The sequence below is a fragment of the Solea solea genome, chromosome 4 (assembly GCF_958295425.1).
Source record: "Solea solea chromosome 4, fSolSol10.1, whole genome shotgun sequence".
In the NCBI taxonomy this organism is placed as follows: Eukaryota; Metazoa; Chordata; class Actinopteri; order Pleuronectiformes; family Soleidae; genus Solea; species Solea solea.
In genome coordinates this window covers 5,900,209-5,922,567 of record NC_081137.1, presented here as the reverse complement: position 1 = coordinate 5,922,567, position 22,359 = coordinate 5,900,209, and the positions used below count along the sequence as shown (strand labels likewise).

The 22,359-nt window shown below is 40.6% G+C and overlaps 1 protein-coding gene across 7 annotated transcripts in view; it reads left to right on the top strand.

The window, feature by feature from the left end:
* Positions 1-677: 677 nt before the first annotated feature.
* LOC131458989 (actin-binding LIM protein 3-like) overlaps positions 678-22,359 on the top strand; it is a 38,985-nt gene continuing 17,303 nt past the window's right edge. For all 7 annotated transcript variants that reach the window (XM_058628397.1, XM_058628393.1, XM_058628392.1 and 4 more), the window contains exons 1-7: positions 678-1,098; positions 6,102-6,266; positions 14,039-14,222; positions 15,301-15,413; positions 16,973-17,099; positions 17,338-17,431; positions 17,891-17,978. In XM_058628397.1, the coding sequence (XP_058484380.1) occupies positions 1,080-1,098; positions 6,102-6,266; positions 14,039-14,222; positions 15,301-15,413; positions 16,973-17,099; positions 17,338-17,431; positions 17,891-17,978 (790 nt within the window). In that variant the 5' untranslated portion in view covers positions 678-1,079. The remainder of the gene's footprint in view (positions 1,099-6,101; positions 6,267-14,038; positions 14,223-15,300; positions 15,414-16,972; positions 17,100-17,337; positions 17,432-17,890; positions 17,979-22,359) is intronic.

Genomic DNA, 22,359 nt, shown 5'->3' with positions numbered 1-22,359 from the left:
ATATTAGTCAAATACAGTATTTTTAGACCTTTTAGGACCATTTGTGCTGAGTCATTTCAAAGACAGAAAGAAATAAACAGACCGAACATAACTGATGTTTATTTACATTTTTGTGCATAGTGAAAAATGTAAATATATACTATTGTTGTATTGTATCAACAGGTTGCACTATAAACACTATTTGGCCATTATCATTTTACGGGTAAAATTTGTGATGAATCTCCTTTGTAGTGTTACAGCAGCAGAATGAAGATTAAACATTAAATATAGAAAAATTAACTATTAGAAATATTAATGACTAGACCACGTGTGTCAAACTCTAATGACCTTGGGGCCAATGAGATTCTAGTCTGGTCAAGAGGGGGCCGGTCTAGAAAAAATGCAATTGCTTAGTAGCAGGTGGGCAACATGACCTTAAAAGTACAACACAATATTGCATTATGATATTGCAGTTAAGATATTCATTATTTCACAGACTTTCAAAGTAAAAGTGCTTGTTTTCATAAGGAATGATAGAATATTTAGAACATGGACATGGTTCTTCTTCTTCTTCATCTTCTTCTTCTATCTCTCTGATTTAGGCACTCTGGAGTTCCGACGCTAATCGGCGCTCTCGTGCCGCGGTCGATGCGCGTCCTGCAGCCGCTGAAACGCGCTCCTGACAGCTTCCAGCTTCCACTCCGAAAGTCACCGTCCACCGCCTTTCAGTGCTCACTCAGGAGCGCGCAGGCATGCGGGCTTCCACAGGAGCGCACTGAGTGTTCGTGCAGGAATGGACTCCTCTGCACCGACACAGAGGATCGGGGAGGGTTGGTGGTGGTGGGAGAGGAGGATGAGGAGGATGCTGTAGCGACAGTTTCGATTCAAATTCCCTTCAAGCGGCCGCTTTTACGCAGGGTGGAGAGAGGTACAGCAGTCTGCCGCCCCGTTCTGCAGTGTGTAATCCGCTTGTCGGCAGGAGCAAGGAGAGGAAACCCGACTGAGACAGAGACAGAGAGAGAGTTTGAGTCCAGAGACTGGAACCAGAAAGAAAGTGACCAAGAGTCTGTGTGGAAGAAGCTGCCCCAGGTCTTCACATCATGAGTGGACAGACAAATGGTGAGTGTATCATGTGAACTCCCTGTGTGTTTATGCGTCTTTGTGAGGACATTTTGGCTGCTCCTCACAACTTTAATGGGCCTTTTTAAGGTTAAAACCTGGTGTTATTAGGTATAACCTTAGGTTAAGGGTCAGGGTCAGGGTAAGGGGCTGTACAAGAGTGTGTGTGTGTGGGTCATAAGGATGGAACAATGCACCATATTATTATTATTATTTTACAACAAAACGTCCTCAAAGTAAATTGATCATAGTGCATTTTCCTCAGAGGGATAATTGTGAATGGGTTGCAAATCGTTAATATTTCACGTGAATGGCGTGATAACCATCAGCATACAGTCCTAGTGATTCATTTTAGCCTACATATTTCCACTCATTCCAATACTTCATGATTTATAATTGTCCTTTTAAAGGTCCAGTGTGTTTGAAATAATGACATCTAATGGTAAGACTACATGATTACTCAGGGACCAGACGGGATGTTCTTCATTTGCGAATGTAGCTCCTGCTGACTCTCGCTGTAGAAATTATGTTGGCTAAAGATGGCGGTCTCTGTAAAGCAAGGTCCTTGTCTAAAGTAGCTACTGTAAAAAAAACTATTCTACGGCTACAAAAACCAAAAACATATTTATTTTAAAGCGACACATTTACACAATTTTGTATTATATTGTATTTCTGATAATAAACCCCCCTAAATGTTTCACACTGGACTGGAATGTATACTAAAAATATCCTTAGTAACATGTTTTTGTAGCATTACATTATGTAACTAATGCAACTAATGATTACTTTCATGATTGATTAATCTGTCGATTATTTCCTCAATTAATCGAGTACTTGTCTGGACCGGAAAATGTAACAAACGCGGAACTTATGATCTGAAATGTTTTGCTTTGTTCACAAACCAAAATGATTCAGTTTGAATGATTTCTTTGTTATATGAGGCAAAGAAACCACAAAATATTCACATTTAAGAAGCTGAAAAATCAGAAAACCTATTAAATTATGGGGAAAATAAAAACACTCAATCTAATAAATCGATTATCGCAATAGCTGACGATTTATGTAATAATTGATTGATAATTGTCGCAGCCCTACTAGTTTATGTTAAGAAAACTATATAATCAAATTATAGCATTTTATTTTGTTTCAGTTTGTGACAGGAAATGTTCACATGTTCATATGTGTTGTTGTGGTGTACATGTGCAAACTGTGTGTGTGTGTGTGTGGGAATGTGTGTAATCAATAACGCAGTGTCCTGGGAGAGTTTAACCTGCAGCAGACATAAACAGAAGTTATTGATCTCTTACTCATTTATTGACACTGTATTTCTTCATGTCATTAGTCGACTCGCTGTCAGTGAAGGTTAGAAACAAAGCTCAGTGTTGTGTTTCTAACCTCGCTGACAGCTTCCATCACTATTTATATCATATCATGATTGACAGGTTGTGTTGCTCTAATGACAGAGAGTGGTGTGTATGGACTGATAAAGATTTCCGTGGTACTTGTAGCAAACAGGGATTCTTCAGTTCATTTTTTCTTCTGTGTTACTGATCAAACATTTGAGAAAATGTCTTTAGAATTCCCCTATTGCAGAAAAGGTTGTGATAGCTGAGATATTATGAAGTAAACAGAGGAAATCTTCTGTTTTTTGTTTGCCAGAAGGGAGTGCAGCCTAGGTTTGACACAGTGCTGGGCATTTATTAAAATATCTAAACATCTAAAAATAGAATCCACAAACCTTTACCTTTAATTTTATACTTCCTAATAATATTTGTATCTTGGTTTCACCCCCACATAATCTCAATGATGTCAGTGTCAACCCCCATGCTGAGTGACTGTAACCCCAAAAAAAATCTCTCTGAGAAAAAGAGCGGGATTATCAACATTTGCCTGACTGGATTATTGGTTGACACCAAGGGAGAGTTTATTGGTTTCTATTCAGGCAGTTTTCCACGAGGTCAAAAGTCAGAATAAATATGTGATGCTGTGATATGTGATATAATATTTCATGGTGTGATACTGTATCGTTCTCTGAAGTACTCTTTTTTAAAGAAATGTTTTGAACATATTGTTTAGCTTATAGTACCCCAATATATTGCAATATCACATAATCACCCCTTTATATCATTGATTATTGCCAATACACATATTGCCACATATTGAGGAAAATATTGCACATTATAAAAAGTCAAAATAGAGCAACAGGACCCAAGAAATACAAGGCAGGTTAACTGACATGGAGTCAAAAGGATTCTTTAATATTGTGTGTTTTGATATCGTAGATTAGTGGTTCCCAACCTGGAGGTCAGGACCCTTTAAAGGGTCACAATGTAAATCTCATGGGTTACATATGTTCTAATGTTTGTGTTTTTCATTTGAATAACTGAAGAGGTTTCTCTGATTATGACCCCTCTGCAGCACAAAATAATAGCACAACAAAAAATTGTGGCTTGAATAGTTTGACTCACCATTATTTTGTCCATCCATCCATTTTCTATCTCTTTATCCTCCACACGAGGGTCACGGGGAGTGCTGTGCCAATCTCACCCTGGACAGTTCGCCAGTCCATCGCAGGGCCACATAGAGACAAACAACCATCCACTCTCACAATCACACCTATGGTCAATTCAGAGTGTCCAATTGACCTAATCCCCATATTGCATGTTTTTGGACTGTGGGAGGAAGCCGGAGAACCTGGAGAAAACCCACATACACACGGGGAGAACATGCAAACGCGCCCTTGCAAAAGGCCCTTGTTCCAACTGGGTCTTCTTGCTGCAAATGCAGGGTGCTAACCACTACACCAACCGTGTGGCCCCCAATTATAGTATTTTGAATGTTGATGATACAAAGAACATGTCTGATAACTATTAATAACTGACTATTAATAACAGAGACACAACAATACCACAATCTCTCTCTCTCTCTCTCACACACACACACACACACACACACACACACACACACAGGTGGCTTGGAATTTTCTGTGTGTGGTTCCAGACTTTGTGTTGCCATCTGGCTACAGAACCGATGCCAGCTTCTGTGGCATGGCACACACACACACACACATGCACACACACACACACACACACACACACACACAGGTTTGTGCAACTATTCTTCTTAGGACACTGTATTGCTCCCATTCGTTTGGACAGCCTAACCAAAGCATTATCCCCAACCTTAACCATGACCAGTTAATGTCTAATCATAATCTTAACCTAACCACAATATATATATATATACACACACACAAAGGGAGAGGGAGAGAGGGATAATATAATTTATTAGAAAACATTTCTGTCCTAGTTTTAGCTTCTTTCTTTTTTTAAACTCCTGACATTTAGAGATCCACAACCCTCTGTCTCTCCCCTGCTGTCATCAGCTTAACCTGCCAACATGTTCAAATATTATGGGAAGGCTGCATAGAATTAATAGAATTCTTGTCATTTTTATTTAATGTTTCGTACGGTGTGCAGAGTACAGCCAACTGTTGCAGCAAATCAGTCACTGCTCAGTTCTGCTCTGTATGTGTGTGTGTGTGTGTGTGTGTGTGTGTGTGTGTGTGTACGTACTTGTAAATGTAGTTTTGTGAGGACAACTGAGATTACACCTGCACAGTGAGGACAGTTTGGAAAGTGAGGACTTTAAGGGTGAAGTTTACTTAGTTTAAGGGTAAGGTTTTGACTTAGGTTCAAGATTAGTGTAATTGGTGAAGGTAAGTTAGGTTGTAACTGGTTATGAGATAAGCTTTTGGTTGCCTGTTTAGGACATTTTCTGGCATAATCACTGACCTTATCAGGACCAGTAGTTGTCATTGAGACCAAATCCTGGTTCTAATTGGGCAGAACCTCATTACTGAGCAAGGGGATAAGATTAAGGCTAAGAGTTGAAGTTAAGGTGAGGGTTAGGCATGAACTGGTTATGGTTAGTGTTTGGGATATCATGTTGAGGCTGTACAAACTAATGGTATTCAATTGAGTGTCCTCAGAAGAATAGCTGTGCAAAACTGTGTGTGTACATGCATTTATATCTTCCTGAGGTCCAGAAAATGGACAAAAAGGACATTTTGACCTTGTGGGGACATTTTTCCTGGGCCCCACAACTGTATGGGTTTTATTCAGGGTCAAGATTGGGATTAGATTAGGGTTCGGGTAGTTGTGATGGTTAAGATCAAGGTAAGGGGCAAGGGAATGCATTCTGTCCATGATGTGTCCTCAAAAAGACATGAAAACAATTGTATGTGTGTGTGAAGAAGCACTTGTTTCACTAAGAGGGATTTGACCAGTTTCACAAGTGAGGACGGACGAGGTTTAATCCCCAAACGACCTCACTGTGCCCTTCTCTGTCCCGTCAGTGTCTGTCTTTCTATCATCCATATTATTCTGCTTCATGTTTATCTTTTAGGATTCAAAAGCTTTATTGACATACACACAGAAGAAACATGCATTAAGTCAAGTGAAGGAATAAAAGTAATAATTGTGTAAAAGCAAATTCAAATTTGAACAAAATTGAGATGTGTTAAACACGACATCAGCATTTGTCTTGAAACATGAAGCACAAGCAGCTTGATTAGTCACAGTCAGCCTCTCTCTAATCTAATAGTTGTACTACTCGTTGACAGCGTGACAGACTATCCAGGAAAGTCAATTGCTCATCTTCATTTCCGCTGAGTGTGAATGTGATTAATTTGGTGTGTGTTTGTCTGCTTGAATGTTTTTTTTATAAGAAAACATATACTTTGTGAAAAATTATACATAGTTACCTAGTGTATACAACTTTACTTTATATTAGACAAATCTGAGCTAATATTTCACATTCTTTATTATACCATAAATCAGAGCCTGTCACATTTATGTAGCAAGACACCAGAAAACACCAGATGTCTGGTCTTTTTGAAGCTGTGGTTCGACTTTTTTTTTTTTTTTAAATCACACTTTGATCATACGTGAAGGAAAAAGGCTTGAAAATGACAATAATGAAATAATCTTCCCTCTCAACAGTTCAGTACCAGTCTGGTCTTTATGGAGGAAACAACAACAGCAGCTCTCCTCTCTCCAGCCGTGCAAATTCGCCCATCGTGTGCGAGCGCTGTGGGGAGGTCTGTCGTGGGGAGGTTGTGCGTGTCAAGAACACACACTTCCATGTTCACTGTTTCACCTGCCAAGGTAAAAAAAAACACACTCTTACACACAAATATGCTACACATCATTCCAGTATCACACTCAGTGGTTTATATTCATTTATTTTTCAGTCTTGGACTAATGCACAGGGTTTGGCGGGTGGATTCCACCCACCCACATTTGCATAATTAAATATTTAATAATTACCAGTTGTGAGACAAGGAGGAACCAGCATAACCGGATCAATCATAGCTTGATGCAATTTTGTCTGGAAAGGAAACTGAGCCACGACTTTACCAGAATCAAAGTCGACCTTAAAGTGAACGTGACACCAAAGCCTCGGCCATTAGCTAAAGCTTTCACCAGGAACAAGAGGTGACATGAATCTCTGGGGTGAGCAGAAGGTGCTAAGAAGCCCTAATCCTTAAGACTACATTTGTCTAAATATCCCAGGACAATCCACATGTTTGGAATGCTTGCCTGCTTTTCTGCCAGGTAGATGGCCAGGTATCTGCAAAACCTAAATAATATTGCAATAAAAAACTGGTTATGTAAGTTTTTTTGGATTGAGGTCAAGCTACTGGATCATGTGGTATTTACTTCAGATGGTCCGGTGCACTTATAAGCTGTATTTTTAATTTGAACAGGTTTTTGAGGTTTGAATTTTAACTTTCTTTATGAAGTTTGAACAGATATTCCACTTGACAGTCCTTGTGCATGTCTCCCCTCATGTCTGCTGGGTTTTTCTTGTGATTTGGTGAATTAGAAACTCAAATTTGACTGTAGATGTGTGTGAAAGAGTGCTTGAGTTTATTTCGTGTCTGAAATTCTAACCTGGCCAAAAGTAAAAGCGGAGGCAGTTCCAGCGACCAAGCTGTATTCAAAAACATCATTTTTATTACCCATGAGTGTCCTTGTGCTAATATGTAATTGCATACACATACATACACAGTATGAGTTCCTGTGGCGGTGCGTCTCTGCATGTTCGGGGTCCCCCTGTGAGCAGGTGAGACGGAGCACAAGTGGTCTCCAGTCAGCAACTAGCTTAGCATCCGAGTCAGCAGGTTTTTCAACCTGTCGTCAAACTCCAACCAGTGAACCTCCTGACACAGACGGACACCCTCACAGTCCAGCACAGCTTGATCTGCCAGTAACACCACCTGAATTCAGCCACAAAGCAGCACAGACTGAGGCGTTTGATCTCATGCAACATTGCTCATCTGCAGGTCTTCAAAATAACCCGAGCTGGAGAAAACAACATGTAATGTTGGTTTACTTGGACACCGGTCAGATTTATTGACACCAGTGTTGTACCTCTAATATAAAAGTATCTGCTATTATGGATAAATTGATCTTGCAGAGTAAGCTTAATGACTTTTTGCTAATGGACCGTGGGGTTGAGTCGACATCAGCTGATGAAGTGGACCAGATTCAAATCGTCAGCTTTTAGTACACAAGCGTCCCCTGGTGTTTTACTTTTTTCGGTCCCTTTCTTTCTCACTCTTCTCTCCCTTTTTGTGTGTGTTTGTAGCTACAAAGATATCATGTGTGTCTGTGTGATAAACAATTAGATCTCCTGCGACTGAAATTGTACTCCTTTTGACAAAAAGAGTACATATATGTGTATATATATATGTATATATATATTTTTATATATATATATACATATATGTGTATATATATATATACATATATGTATATATACATATATACATATATGTGTGTATACATATATATATATATATATATATATATATATAGATATATGTATATATATACATATATATAGATAGATATATGTATAATTTGACATCTCAGGTCTAGAGGTTCACTTACCTTTTCTTCCACCATTTTAATTGTTTAATGAGTGTGTTTAATCACGAAAATTAAAAACGCAAGGGATAATGTGCAATAAAATATTAACCTTGTACAAACAAGGAGACATAATAAGTAACAAACAACAAAAGTAGTTTGCAGTTGTGGTTTTGGGGGAATTGTCTTCACAAACTTGTTTCCCGTCATAGCAAAGCAATAAGAGTAGAGGATGCCTACCAACAGAAGACAACAGAAAAATGCGGCTCTGTAAATAGTATCTTTTTGCTCTCATAAAATCTCTAATGAATTATGAAACATGCCCATAAATTTGGCCTCATTCTGCGCTGAATGATGCCAGTTTTTGGATTATTATCTTCACATCCTGCTGGGTATGCAACTGTGTAGTCACAGCTCATAAGTCCGACGGACAAAATCAAAAGCTTGACTATTAAAAACCCGGCGTTCAATCGGTGTTAATATTGTAGCCCCAAATCCAGTAAACGTCACAGAATTGTAACAGTGTAATCCCTCAGTTAGAATATAGACTGGTTACTCCTCCATGTTTGATCCATCCGTCAATCCCGATCACACTCATGCTAATGCAAAGAAGCTCCAGCGTGGAAATCCATCCCCCTTTGATGATGCGTATAAATGAGGGAAGACAGTGACAGGACGGCAGACGTGTGCTGGACAGACAGATCGATAGCCTCATTGATACCTCCCCTGGGTCCTCCTGTCTCTCCTTCTCTCCCTCCTCATCCTCAACCCTTCACTTTGCTGTCTGCTTCCCTTTCTCCTCACACATGATGCTTTCTCTGTATTCAGCTTCCTCTAATCTGTCCCCAGACGCCCATGTTGCCTTTGGTCTCTTCTCTCTGTGTCTCCTCTCTGCCTCATGTCTAACATAATCCTTCCCTCTTCTCTCCTCTCCCCCCCTCTTTTTTAAATTGAGTCGCGTACATCATCTATGACCTTAGAGTGTCTTTTTTTTTATTAAGAAGCACTTCACGGATGACGAGAACAAACAAATAGTCTGATCCACAGTGTGAAGTGAGATATTTTACAAGACAAGGCCGCGAGTCCGTCACAGCATTCAAACTCAATTCTTTGGGACTTTTTTTTGGATCTTCATCTCTTTGAAGGTGATTCACAACAAGATACAGATACAGATCACTTTATTTACCCACTCCACACGGCATTTGGGAGAGAACGTACTAAGAACTGTATTAAAAGTGTGACAGTGTTGAGCCAAACTGGGCTAAAAACGAAATAAATGAATAAAAATACGGATAATAAAAACTGCATAGGCTAAAAATATAGTGATAAATACCTTGAATGAATGCACACCATATTCACTTTGGTAATATGTGTTTCCAATGATGGATATTGATACCTGTCAACTTGGATAGTAAACCCCCGACAGCATCTGAAAATGTCAGGAGAGAATCTGAGCAAAACTGCGGGTGGAGTTTGTGCTCTTTTATCGGTATTAGCTCACGTCCAGTCACACAGCAGTCATGGACGGTCTGGCATTTGCTTCTGAAGAGACTTCAAGGACAAACTGTGCGGCACTAAGCGCCGTATCAGCTGACTTTTCTTTTGTGCGTACGCCGCCTTTGCTTGAGCAATTTGCACAGTGGGTCAGTATGCTGCTGCTGCTGCTTATGCTGCTGCTGCTGTTTCTGTGTATCCTCTGTGCATCAGGCCTCCAGGAGTGTTGTGTTTTTTGTGCATATTTTTTTGTTTTTTTCCATTGAAGTCACAGTTTCTTTCCTCTGCTTCAGCCGCTGGCAGTGAACAAAAGAATCATTATCTGCCGCGTCGCTGCCAAATGTGTGTGTTTATGCGTGTGTGTGTGCAGAACTGAAGCACTTCTGTCTAATAGGCTACAAATCAATGTTAACAGAGGAAAGGCATTTAAAGACTTCACATCCCTTAGACGAACTGCAGCTGAACTTGCCCTCTGATGTGCACGAGAGGGGAGAAGTAGGAGGCTGGTGAAGAGAAATATTCACAAAGAAGAATCCAAAATGCAAAAAAGACAAACATTTTTACAACAAACTCCAATCAAACATTGAGTCCCTCATTTTGGCAGTACTACAGGGCAGGGAAGGTTAGCCCAAGCTTGTAATATAAATGTTTTCAGAGCAGCAAAAGCAATCGTTCGGACTCCAGATTTAGTCAATTAATGCAGTACGGCTAAATCACTGTGAAGCTCTGCCTTAACTCCTGCGTCTCTGCAACTGTCCACGTTCTGCTGACTCAGCGCACAGAGCAGAGACGAAATGTAGGAAACCTTCAGGGTTTCGGAAGACAGATGGGACCAGGGAAGGTCAGGGTGAGGTCACGAGGTCACAGAGTGACAGACAATTCTTTCCCAACTCTTAGGTGAAGACTGAAATGTCATGTGACAAAGAGGCACAGAGTGATGATGGCATCTGAACGGACACACCCTCATTTATATTCTGAAATTCTCCGCAGTGACATTTTCTGCTGCTTCTAACGTAATTACACTGTAAATCTGTGACATGAAGTCTTCAGTTTAATGGAATCATGTAGGACCAGAGGCGATCTTGTATGCTCTTGTGCGCTCTGTGTAATTCTTGACAGGTTAAACTGTTCGAGAGGTCGTATCATGTTCATACAGCCTTTTTATGGTCGTACATGTGTTAATAACCCGTGACATTTAGGCACTCATTTACTTACCTGTCCAAAAGAAGCTAAGCAGGTCATTTCTTCTAGAACTAGACCAATGAAAGCACTGGTAAACTCACCAGGACGGAGAAAAATACAACTAATGGTCTATATTATTATTAACATAGGATTAAATTTGCCTCATTGCAAAGCACAGTTATTTTAAATTTGGCCTTTGATCTGAAATCCAAATATCGGGAGACGCCAGGTCTGAACAGCTCCTGCTCTTTCCTGATTTCCTCCACAGCTTAATAGTTTATCACCATTAACAGACGGCGATGAATGTGTGAATTCTATCAGCAGGGTGTGAAAGGATGAGAGGGACACAGACGAATTGTCAGTACTGCAGTGTGTCATTTGTGTCATGCAGAAGAAAGAAAAAGAAATGTGCATGTGTCTCTGCCGTGTGTGTATTCTGTGTAAAGCACTTTAAATTGTCTTTCTGTTAAACAGTGCACATTCCACAGCTTTCCAGTCATACAATATTCAGTGATAACACATGAATAGCTACATGCTACACAGAATAAAATGTTTTCATGTTTGGTGCATAGGAAGAAAAGCTTGTAAAGGAATTCAGTTTACTACAATGTTACCTTAATGTCTTTAGGCTTTCAGTAGATTAAATTAGGCAGCTCCACTGTCTGGCTTGCTCTCGTTCTCTGTGTGTGTGTGAGCCATTTAACACAGAGGCTTGGATCAGATCAGATCCATTCACTCCTCTGGGTTTAGAGCCATTAGCTTAATTAGAGGCCAGACGTTCAGTTCATTCATCGTCAGATATCTTGATCCGTTGGCTGACTTTCAGACGTCTAACTTATAGCACATATAGAGCAGGTTGTATCCCGGCGTCTCTCTGTATCCTGCAGATTATACTGTGCCTGCGCTGTCTGGACGAGTCATATCAGCCAGAGTGTGGAGCCGAGTGGGTAAATCTCGTCTCTGACAGCATCAGTGATTCGATTCATATTTGGGACTTAACCCTTTCACACTTAAGCGTCAAAATGTCTGTCTGGACTTTTTTTGTTGTTGCTTATTTTAACCTTAAAGGGCCAGAAAATGTCCTGTGAGAAAGTGCTTTTGCCTATAAAATAACTTCTGGCAGCTACTGTATTTACAATTTACTGGATGTTAAAATAGTGTATTTACAATTCGAAATGAAGAAAAAAAAACACTGTAGTTGAACATGAACACCAGATTGTGTGTGTTAAATTGGAAATTTGAACAGTATAAAACAAAAAAATGGTAGTTTTTGTCTCAATGTCCAAAAATAGGCCAAAAAATGGAAACTACTTTTTTCCCTTGGCGACTAAGACGCTGATTCGCCTGTTCCTACAAAAGTGCGAGTGAAATTACCGTAATAACCACAGCTTAGCTTTGACGTGCAACTTCTCATCCTTCAGAAACAATTAGAATTTTTCCGATAGCACAAACCGTCGCGTAATTACGGTAACGCAAAGTGTGCTTGCGCGAATGTGTCGTCTGCGATACGTTCAGTGTTAAAGGCATAAAGTGATGGTATTATATATTAAGAGGATTTCCATTTGTGTTCACCGATTTTATGAAACACAACTGATGGGAGGGAGGAGGAAGCTCCCGAGTCCCTGTTCACTGACGCAAATCACCGCACAGGCCATTTTAATGTGCCTGAGCAAACAGCTCAGCAGAGGCTTCCTCACCCACGGCACAGCCGGGGCAGAGCAATCATTTGCCTGAAAGACTCTGGGAATTTTACTAAGCACAAGCCGTACATCACGCTGTGTGTAAACAGTGGAGTAAACACAGTGTGCATTTATGAGTTTCCATAGAAAAATACACACACTGTGGATAACAATTTACAAAGTCAGTGTGTATATTGTGTAGGTAAATATTTATATGAGCAGAATAACCATGACATAATGGCCAAACTAACAGATTAGAAGGTTACTGTTCTAATCCCCCCCAAACCAGATTATAGTATTAACCCTTTAGAGGTTGCACAGGACAACAGGCTGCACTCTCAACAATCCCACGCCAACAGTAACTGCACACACACATACACACAAAGCATGTTGAAAGGAGACATATTATACCCTATTTCCCCAAGTTAAAATAGTTCCCTGTTGTTCTAATGAACATGTCACTGACATGCTTTGGTCAAAATACCATAAGGATGAAGCACCATAGCAGTTCAATAACCCTGATCGCCACATACAACTGCCGCTGTATGTGACGGTATCAGACTGAGTCTGTGCTTCGGTCATGGAGGACGTACGGAACAAATATTTTTAATTAGGACGTGTCAGAATGGTCAGTTATGAGCTCTATTTGACCTTTTCTTAACAATGTGTGTGTTGGTACATCGCTGTCTGATGCGAAGTGGTGCAAACACACGTTTGCTGACTTTATCCGGCACATTAGCTTCATATATAAAATCCTCTGAGGCTGGAAGTTTGTGTAAAACACTGTGCTCCACTGTGCAGCCACCAAAAAGCACACTTGTCCCTCCGCGTTGACATAATACCGCTCTTCCTCCCTCGCCTGCACTCTCGCATTTTATAGGGACAAGGTGGAGCTAAGGTGGAGCTCTCGAAGTAAACTTACTGGTGGGCGGTAACATTCGTGGTGAAATGCGCATGCTGCCGTCATAAGCGCAGGGAATTCAACATTACTTGTTTTATCGCCTATACTTACACTAAGGGGGACCACGAAACATGAGTATTCTTTTTCCACACTTTGGTGACTGGTAGGGCCTCCAGAGTCCCAAATATAAGTATTAAAATGGTTAAAATGTTGATTTTGCATAATATGTCCCCTTTAACATCCCCTCGTCTCAATCCACATGTGGTGAAACCTCTAGATTAGTGGATTAATGATGGGTTTTTTTAACAAAATGGCACGCTGATAACTTGATTTTCATCGTTATAGCAGCAACCTGTGTGATATTATACATATTAGTCATTACTGTGGTATTTTTATATATGGTTATAGCAATTTATTTTACACATCTTAATCCTAAACTGCCCGGATTTGCGGTAATCTGTGCTTGTGCTTGTTTCTGCCACATAGTGAGTAGGTGTATTTAAGTTTCCCCTTAAGCTTAATATTCATTCGTATTAGATTTAACAGTGGCAGTGCACAGAATTAGCCAAGATGCTTTTTGTCATCTCTAGTATTAATCATAACTTTGACTCAGCAACACATAAGAAGACATTTTGTAAAGCCTCAAGGTGTGTTGTGGAGTTGTGTATGATTCCCACAGCAATTTAACAATAAAGATGAAGATGGATGGAAGTGAACCAACTCCATGTTTTCCCTCTCCGTCTGTTCAGTGTGCGGCTGTGACTTGGTGCACTCGGGTTTCTTCCACCACTCCGGTGAGTACATCTGCACCGAGGATTACCAGCGGCTCTACGGGACCCAGTGTGACAGCTGTGAGCAGTACATCACTGGAGAGGTGGTGTCGGCCCTGGGGAGAACGTACCACCCTCACTGCTTCGTCTGCAGCATCTGCAGGTAACGGGAGAAAAAAGAATCACATAATATATATAAGATATGCTTTTTGACTGCTCTCTCTTTAATCATCATATTCAGTGCATTACATAAATCTCCTATTGGCTTTAGTTCAGTTCACTTAAAGTTATGAAAGCGGCCGTTTTGAGTGTGACTGGCGAGGCAGCACAGTCAATATATAAAAAGGGCTCACGGTCACTCAGTGTTTTCACTGTAAAGACGGATCATTAGGTTTTTTAGTTTGCTTGGAGTTTTTGGACCCAGTTCCCCCCGTGAGTGCGTGTGAGGACGCACTCTGCTAATAAGAAAACGGTCTGCTCGGATTGCAAATTAAGCTTATTCATCTTGAAAATGGCTGAGTCAAAAAAAAAAAAAGAAATGAGTTTTTGGCTGGAACACAACAACAAGAGGACAAGACAAGCACTACAAACGTGACTGACTGGCTGATTCCTGAGCAAGAAACTGAAAAGGAAGCACACAGATGGTCCCCATACATGTGTGAGTGAAAGGGTGTGAATGGGTGAATGGCAAAATTGTAGTGCAAAGAAGCCTGAACCCAAACAGAGCCCAGGTATATTATGTGATGTGATTGCTCTACTTTTATATTCACAAGCTTCACTTGATCTCTATGAGACAGCACAGAATAGAGTTTTTTTTCCACTCTGCGGGGAGTGAGACGCGATTGGATAAATGCGACAAATGAGTCCCTTCCAGGGAAGCTCGGCGTCCCTGGGAGTCGATGGAGCAGTGGGTGGGCACAGACCCTAGGCTGATGCATGATGATTGGAGGAACTGTCTGAAGGGTGGAACCAATTCTTTTCATTTATAGGGTTGTAGAACTATGCAGGTTTTCTAGAAACAAATATCAGCCCCATTGTCAACCATCGACCATCACTATATAAATACAGACAAATAATAAAGACACAGCAGAGATACCTGCACCAGGAGAGGTGTGAACTTATGTGAACTTGCCCTTTAAGCAGCATGAGGAGAAGACTTTGAATTTCTGGGCTGTTGTATCTACATACACAAGATCAGAGAAATGTTCTGTATGTGTGTGTGTGTGTGTGTGTGTTCACAGGAGTCCTTTCCCAATTGGTGACAGGGTGACCTTCTGTGGGAAGAAGTGTGTGTGTCAGCAGTGCTCACACTCTCTGAGCAGCGACAAGCCCGTCAAGGTCCATGGACCAAGCTGTAAGGAAACACACACACACACACACACATACATATGCACACATTTAAACTGCACTCACTCACTCACTTCATAAAACAACGCAGTAGATTATTTGCGCTTCAAATTTCGAGGGCGCTTATTAAAAGCAAACTACATCGTATCATACATATTGCTATTATGATGTAGAGCAGATAATGAGTGCAAGACAACACTATATTAAAATAGGAAGAATTCTTTTTTTTTTTTCGCTAACATATTAAATATCAAGAGAATAACGTTGGACATTATCCCTAAGGGCCCATCCAAAAAATGACACCTACCTTCTGAAGATTATTCTGGCAACGAGCACAAAAAGGCAAAACTCGACACTTGTTTCCAGAGAAACGGCCGCACTGCTGCCATGTTTTTAACGATATTGTTAATTATCTACATTCTTCTGAGCAGACGGCCCACTCGTTTTTTTTTTTTTACCTCCAGGAACAACTTGGAGAGGAATGCCGGAGAACATGGTGCAATTACTTAGCCAATAAATCTCCATCTCCTAACATAATGGCACGTGCTATGTGTGACATTTTCATTTTAACACCTTAGATCATCCCATGAGCTCGTTTCCGTGGGTGTTTTTGTCGTTGTTGTGCATCGAGTATTTATTTTTCTGTCGCTGTGACTTGAAAATGATCTCATGTAAGATAAGAGAGAATAAAAAAGTCAAACTAAATCCATTTTTAAATCTTCCATTTGGAGAATAAAGTCAATATTACAACAGTTAATGGTACATACTGTGGTTTTATCATTTTTTACATTTTACGAGGACTATATTCATGCACTCCAAGGTGAAACTGACTGCAGTAGTAAGTATTTACTGTAGTAGGAAAGTGTTTGAATAAACAATGAAGGAACTTGTCACCCAACACTGACTCTCTGATATAAAACTGAATAAATGATGCCTAAAATACAGTACATGAGATTTTTAGGTGGATTTCTTCAAAATGAAATGAAAAAAAGAAATGAAAATGAAAGACAAAAGATGAGTTAACATCTACCTGTTGAGAAAAATGCTTTTTTATATCTTAGTGACGACACATCATTGACTTAATGCATTTTTTAAACAGCTTACCTTGACCTAACTATAATACTAACCCTATATAACCCTCGTAGCTCTTCTTCTTAGGACAATGAATTGACATCCATTCATTTGTTCAACCTAAACAAAGCATTATCCCCAACCTTAACTTAGCCACAATTCAAATCTTCGCCCCGAACTTCACCAGTTCCTCCAGGTTTTGGTCTCTCACAAACACACAAACCCACAAACACACACACAGAGGGTGGCCTGCTGCTCCAGGTCGTACTGTGGCCTGGTTTTAGTCGCTCCATCTGTCTAGGACCGTAACTATGAAGACAGAAGAGGGGGATGAGGATGTGAGGAGGAGGAGAAGAGAGATGATAAGAGGAATAGGACAAGGATGGACAGTATGACGATGAAGAAAAACTATTTCTGTTGAAGCTGCTCTCATGTTTCTTGTGTGCTTTTTTAAATGTCTGTATTTGTGTTCCTCTCCCCTCCTCTTTTCTCCAGACTGTGCAGGCTGCGGTGAGGAGATCAAACAGGGTCAGTCTCTGCTGGCTCTGGAGAGACAGTGGCACGTCAGTTGCTTTAAATGCCGAACTTGTGGCCGTGCGCTCACTGGAGAATACATCAGCAAGTAGGTGGCTCCATCCCCCCCATCTGGACATCCTGAACATTTCCACTTTGTCCACTTAAAAAGCTTATTATTTTACCGGCTCCTCTCAGAATGCAACATAAGACAGACGATAAACTATATATTTGTTTTTTAAATAAATGCTATTTGAGGCTAAGTTATAAGTCAGTCTTCTGCTTTAATTGACATACGTGACAATGTTTTGTATGAAAAGTGCTGTTTTCTCTCTCATTTCCTGCAGGGATGGAATCCCGTACTGTGAGGCCGACTACCACACTCAGTTCGGGATCAGGTGTGAGGGCTGCAGCAGGTACATCAGCGGCCGAGTGCTGGAGGTGAGCGCGCCTGTCCAATTACTTTATTCCAAAATGTGTGTATGTGACAGTTGCGTTCAATTTTGTGTGTGTGTGTGTGTGTGTGTGTGTGTGTTGAAGGCAAAATGGGAACATGTTTGTGAATTTCTTTTTTTTCTCCGTGTGAATAATGTGTGGGTTTGTACGTGTGTCTATAAAAAGCCGCAGCTGCCCCTCTTTAAGAGACTCAAGTGTTTGCCACATCTTTGGAAAGAACCAACAAAGCAACACTTCCATCTCCTCCATGGCCTATTCTTACTGTGCCTCCTCATTCTTCAATCCTCATTGTTCCTTTATCGCCACTGTGTCCTGGTTCCCTCATTTCTGTCACCTGCTTTTGCTTCTCTATCGGTCATTTATTTTCCTCTCCTCTCCTCTCCTCTCCTCTCCTCTCCTCTCCTCTCCTCTCCTCTCCTCTCCTCTCTTCTATCTCTGCTGTAGGCCGGCGGGAAGCGCTACCACCCCAAATGTGCCAGGTGTGCCCGCTGTCACATGATGTTCCTGGAAGGAGAGGAAATGTACCTCACAGGTGAGGGTGGAGAGTGGCACCAGACACTATAAATGCATATATAGATATTTATATATAGATAGTGATAGATATTTACCGCCGTATACAAAGGTGCGTCTGTATTCTTGCAGCCATCAGGCATAAAAATAGATCTGTAGCATCTATTGAATCAGCTGTTCCCCGCACATATCCAGATGGCCCATCTTGTGTGTGTGTGTGTGTGTTTATACTTGTATTTCTTACGTCTTTGGGACCTAGAAACACCAAGCTTGCAGGAACAGTAGTCCTCGTAGAGATTTAAAACCTGGTCCGAATGAGGCAGAACCTTATTTCTCAGGAACTGGTTTAGGGCTGAGATTTGATCAGTGTACTGACTAAGATATGGAAGATATGGCTGGTCCACACATCTTTAAAGGGCCTTTTGAGGATTAAGACTTGGTTTTAGGGTTACGGTTAGAATCAGGTTTTAGTTAAGGTTAGGGTAAGGGGCTAGGGAATGCATTATGTCTATGAGTGTCCACACAAAGAATGAAAAACCAGCGTGTGTGTGTGAGAGAGAGAAGTAGGATACAGCCACCTGATAAATGGCCTCTTTTTAACAAAGTACCATTATGTAGGTTATCGATCTCACATATAACACTCGTTACTACATTTGGTGACAAAGACACACACACACACACACTCAGTGGCCTCCGCCCTCGCTCCACGCAAAGATTGGAGTCCATTACCTCTGTAGCCCTGTCTCTGCCGCCGCCACGTCCATTACTCTGTGCTGTCACTGGCAGAATTAATCTGAATGAACCTGGCCGAGCGCCAGAGGTTTCAATTGTTTTCTGTGTTACAAGTGCGATTGTGGTAATTAATGTAAATAAGCTCAATTGCTGGTTCACGCACAGGCTGGTGTGAGCGCACTGTCGGTGAACCTGCTTCACAAAGTGCCGTTTTCTTTGTGCATTCTGCTCGACGCTCTTTGAATTATTCAACCGAATGACGCGCACATTTGGTTCATTATCGTGTGTTTGCAATCGCGTCAAGGCGGAAATGTGCTGCGTTATCAGACTAATGTTTATATTACACTGCTCGTAATATGCAAAGGGAGATGCTGAAATGGCGTTATGTTGTGCAAACCTGAGTTAAGCTGCCTTACCCTTTCATTTTCACTCAGGCCAATGTTAATAAGCTCTGAAATGATCAGTTAACTAATTATCTCCATTTGTCATTCCTCTTGACCAGGGCTGCAGCATTTAATCGATTAAAAATTCACTAAAATGGTTTATTACCAACTATTTTGATAGTTGATTAATTATCTTTGTGTGTTTTTGTGTGATTTCAGCTTCTCATGTTGCTTTCTTAGCTCCTTTGTGGCTGTAAATTGATTATATTTGTGCCCAAAACATGTATTTGAGTGATGTCGCCATTTCGAGTTTGGGAAAAAAGTGATGTATTTTTTTTATTTTCTTACCTTTTTCGAAAAAATAATAAGAAAATAATGAACAGATGGAAACCACAGACAACAATTCAAAGTTCAAATTCAATTCTCAGTTTTAAAAAGTGCAATTAGCAGATTGCTAAGTCTGCAATTGAAATGTTTTAAATAAAAAATAAAAAATCAGTACATAAATATAGTATGTAAGTTATATCGCAGATGAAATTGCAACATATGTCATAAAATATGTCAATTAATTACTGTTAATTTCTGGTAACCAGTAATTAGCCAAATAAACACAGCTGATATGGAAGAATAAACCTTGACTTCACCATGTTGGAAAGTGCTATATCATACTCTTGTACATAAAGGCCTCACCTGGATGTAATTGTCATTATATTTTATTAACTGTACACAAAAGACAATCACCTACCACTAAATAAACCACAGTGCGGTGAACTTTTAGGTGTAAAACCACAAACGGCTCAGCCTGACTGAGCAGGATCCAGATTCAATGTGAAGCTAATGTACCAACATATGCTTCTGACTCAGTGTGTCCCGCAGTCGCCGCACAGGTCGACACCTCCTGTTTCACTTCATTGACATTCTGCTGCCGTGCTCATGGCCACCAGTAAAACACAGCATTTGCATATTGCACTTTAAGTTCCCGTGTGTGTGTGTGTGTGTGTTTAATCCACGCCTGTAAATATAGTCTGTGTCATTCTGTATTTGTGTGGATGCACGTTTTCTTAAATACAAGAACACAGGTGTGTGTTCTACTTCCTTAGGACCTTTGCTGACTTAAACACTGACTGTGTTAGGACCACATGGAGACCAAAACCTGGTCCTAAAGAGGTAGAACCTCATTTCTTTGTTAAGATTAGGGATAACACTTTGTTAAAGCTGTCCAAATTAATGGACGTCAATGCAGAGTCTGTAAGAGGATAGCTGTGCAGACATGTGTGTGTGTGTGTGTGTGTGTGTGTGTGTGCGCGCTGAGCTCCAGTGAGTTGCCTCAAGGTTACATTCACTCCCTTTGATGACTTCAGACATGTAGGAGGGCTAAGCAATCTCGCTCGTAAGACACACTCAATTACGTCTCTCACACATGCATATACTCAAGCACGCACGCACACACACACACACACACACACACACACAATCAATCTCATGAGACATATCAAGAATAAGAAGTGGCATGTGTGTGTGTGTGCGTGTGCGTGTAAGAGCTGGAAGTGGAAAACAAATGTATGAACTGTATTAACGTCTTTTCAAATTTTGAAAAGCTCTCAATAATCTGTGTCATAATTCAGGCTGCAGGTCATGTGAAATGCTGCTAAAACCAAATATTACTGTGCTTTTATTTTAATATAAGACACCGGACATGAAAAGCAAACGGATCATCCAGTTTAAGCAGAACAAAAATTCAAATATACTGTAGTTACACTCATTTAGATTAGTATTGTCAGCTGTCTTTTATTTTTAATATTTAGCCTTTATTTTCTTTCATAAACACTCAATGGGGGCCAATGAGTGTCTAGTTTGGTCAGTAGGAGGCCGGTCAAGTGGAAAAAATATCATAGAAATAGTCATATTTATGATGATATTTCAGATCATTTCAAAATAAAAGTGTTTGTTTTGATATGGAACGATACATTGTTTACAATATTAACATATTTATGTTCATTTAAAAAAAATGTACAGAAACCAAGATTTACAGTGGCTGCCTTCACCTGTTCTTTTGAATATCACTGGTCAGTTTATTAACCTCAGTTTGCATAACCCCAGTGACACATTTGTTTTTCCTCCTTCAAAGTGTACGCCTTTGAAGGACTATTTTTGTTTCAGTAAAACCGAGTTAATAAATAGTTAATAAAAGTCTGAATCCCTTTGTATGTTTTAGATTCTCCTCATCCAAGAAAAAAACAAAAAACAAAAAAAAAAACAGATCCCAAGTCCAAGGCCATACGTCTCCTGGGCAGCAGGGTTGGACAGCGTGGGTGGGACTGGGCTGCACTGAATCACCACACATGGTTTCTGTCTCCAGTATTGATTTAGTGAGTGGTGTGGGTTTGTGTGTGTGTGTGTGTGTATGTGTGTGTGTCATGCTGCCTTTTACCTCTGTGTACCTGTTCTCATATGTTAATGTATTTACATATTTGTACGTGTGCTTGTATTTGTCACTGTTGCCTCTTGACGGCGTTTTCTGGCAGTAACACTGACTTTGTCAGGACCGGTAGTCCTCAAGGAGACCAGAACCTGGTCCTAATGAGAGACAGAACCTAATCTCTGTGGAGCTGGTTAAGTTTAGAGCTAAGATTTAAAATGCACTTAGGTTAAGGTGAGGGTTTTATTAACTGGTTAAGACATTGTTTAGGTTGGTCCAAATGAATGGAAGTCAATACGTGTCCTCAGAAGGATAGCTGTGTGAACCTGTGTGTGAGGCCTGAGCATGTGTGTGTGTGACAGAGAGTCTCATTATCACTATCAGATCCATATAACATCCTGACATTAGTGCTTTATTGATATGAATTTGATCTACTGTAATAGCCTTCATTCATTTCCTCTTCCTTCGTGCTCTTGTTTTCCCTCTCCTCCTTCTCCTGACACCTTCTTTCTTCCTCCCTCTCTCTGTCTCTCCTCCGTCCACTCCAACTGTTGGACCTGCGGCGCTGCGTAACAGCTGCTTATGTTTTTATGCACTGTTCTCTCCGTCTCTTCCTGTGACTGGTGATTTGTGTTCCACTTCTTATATGAGTTATTGCACATGAGAGGAGAGAAAAGAAGAGCTCCCACTTCCACTTTCTCTTCTTCTCTCGGCGGAGGAAGAGTTGCAGGATCATAAACCCTGTCCAGTGACAGTGAGTGTCTTTGGAGTCCACTGAAGAACTGACATTAGCATCTTTGAAGCGACACTATATTAGAATAGTCTTCCTCTTTGTTCGTGTGTGTGTGTGTGTGTGGGAGAGAGGAAGA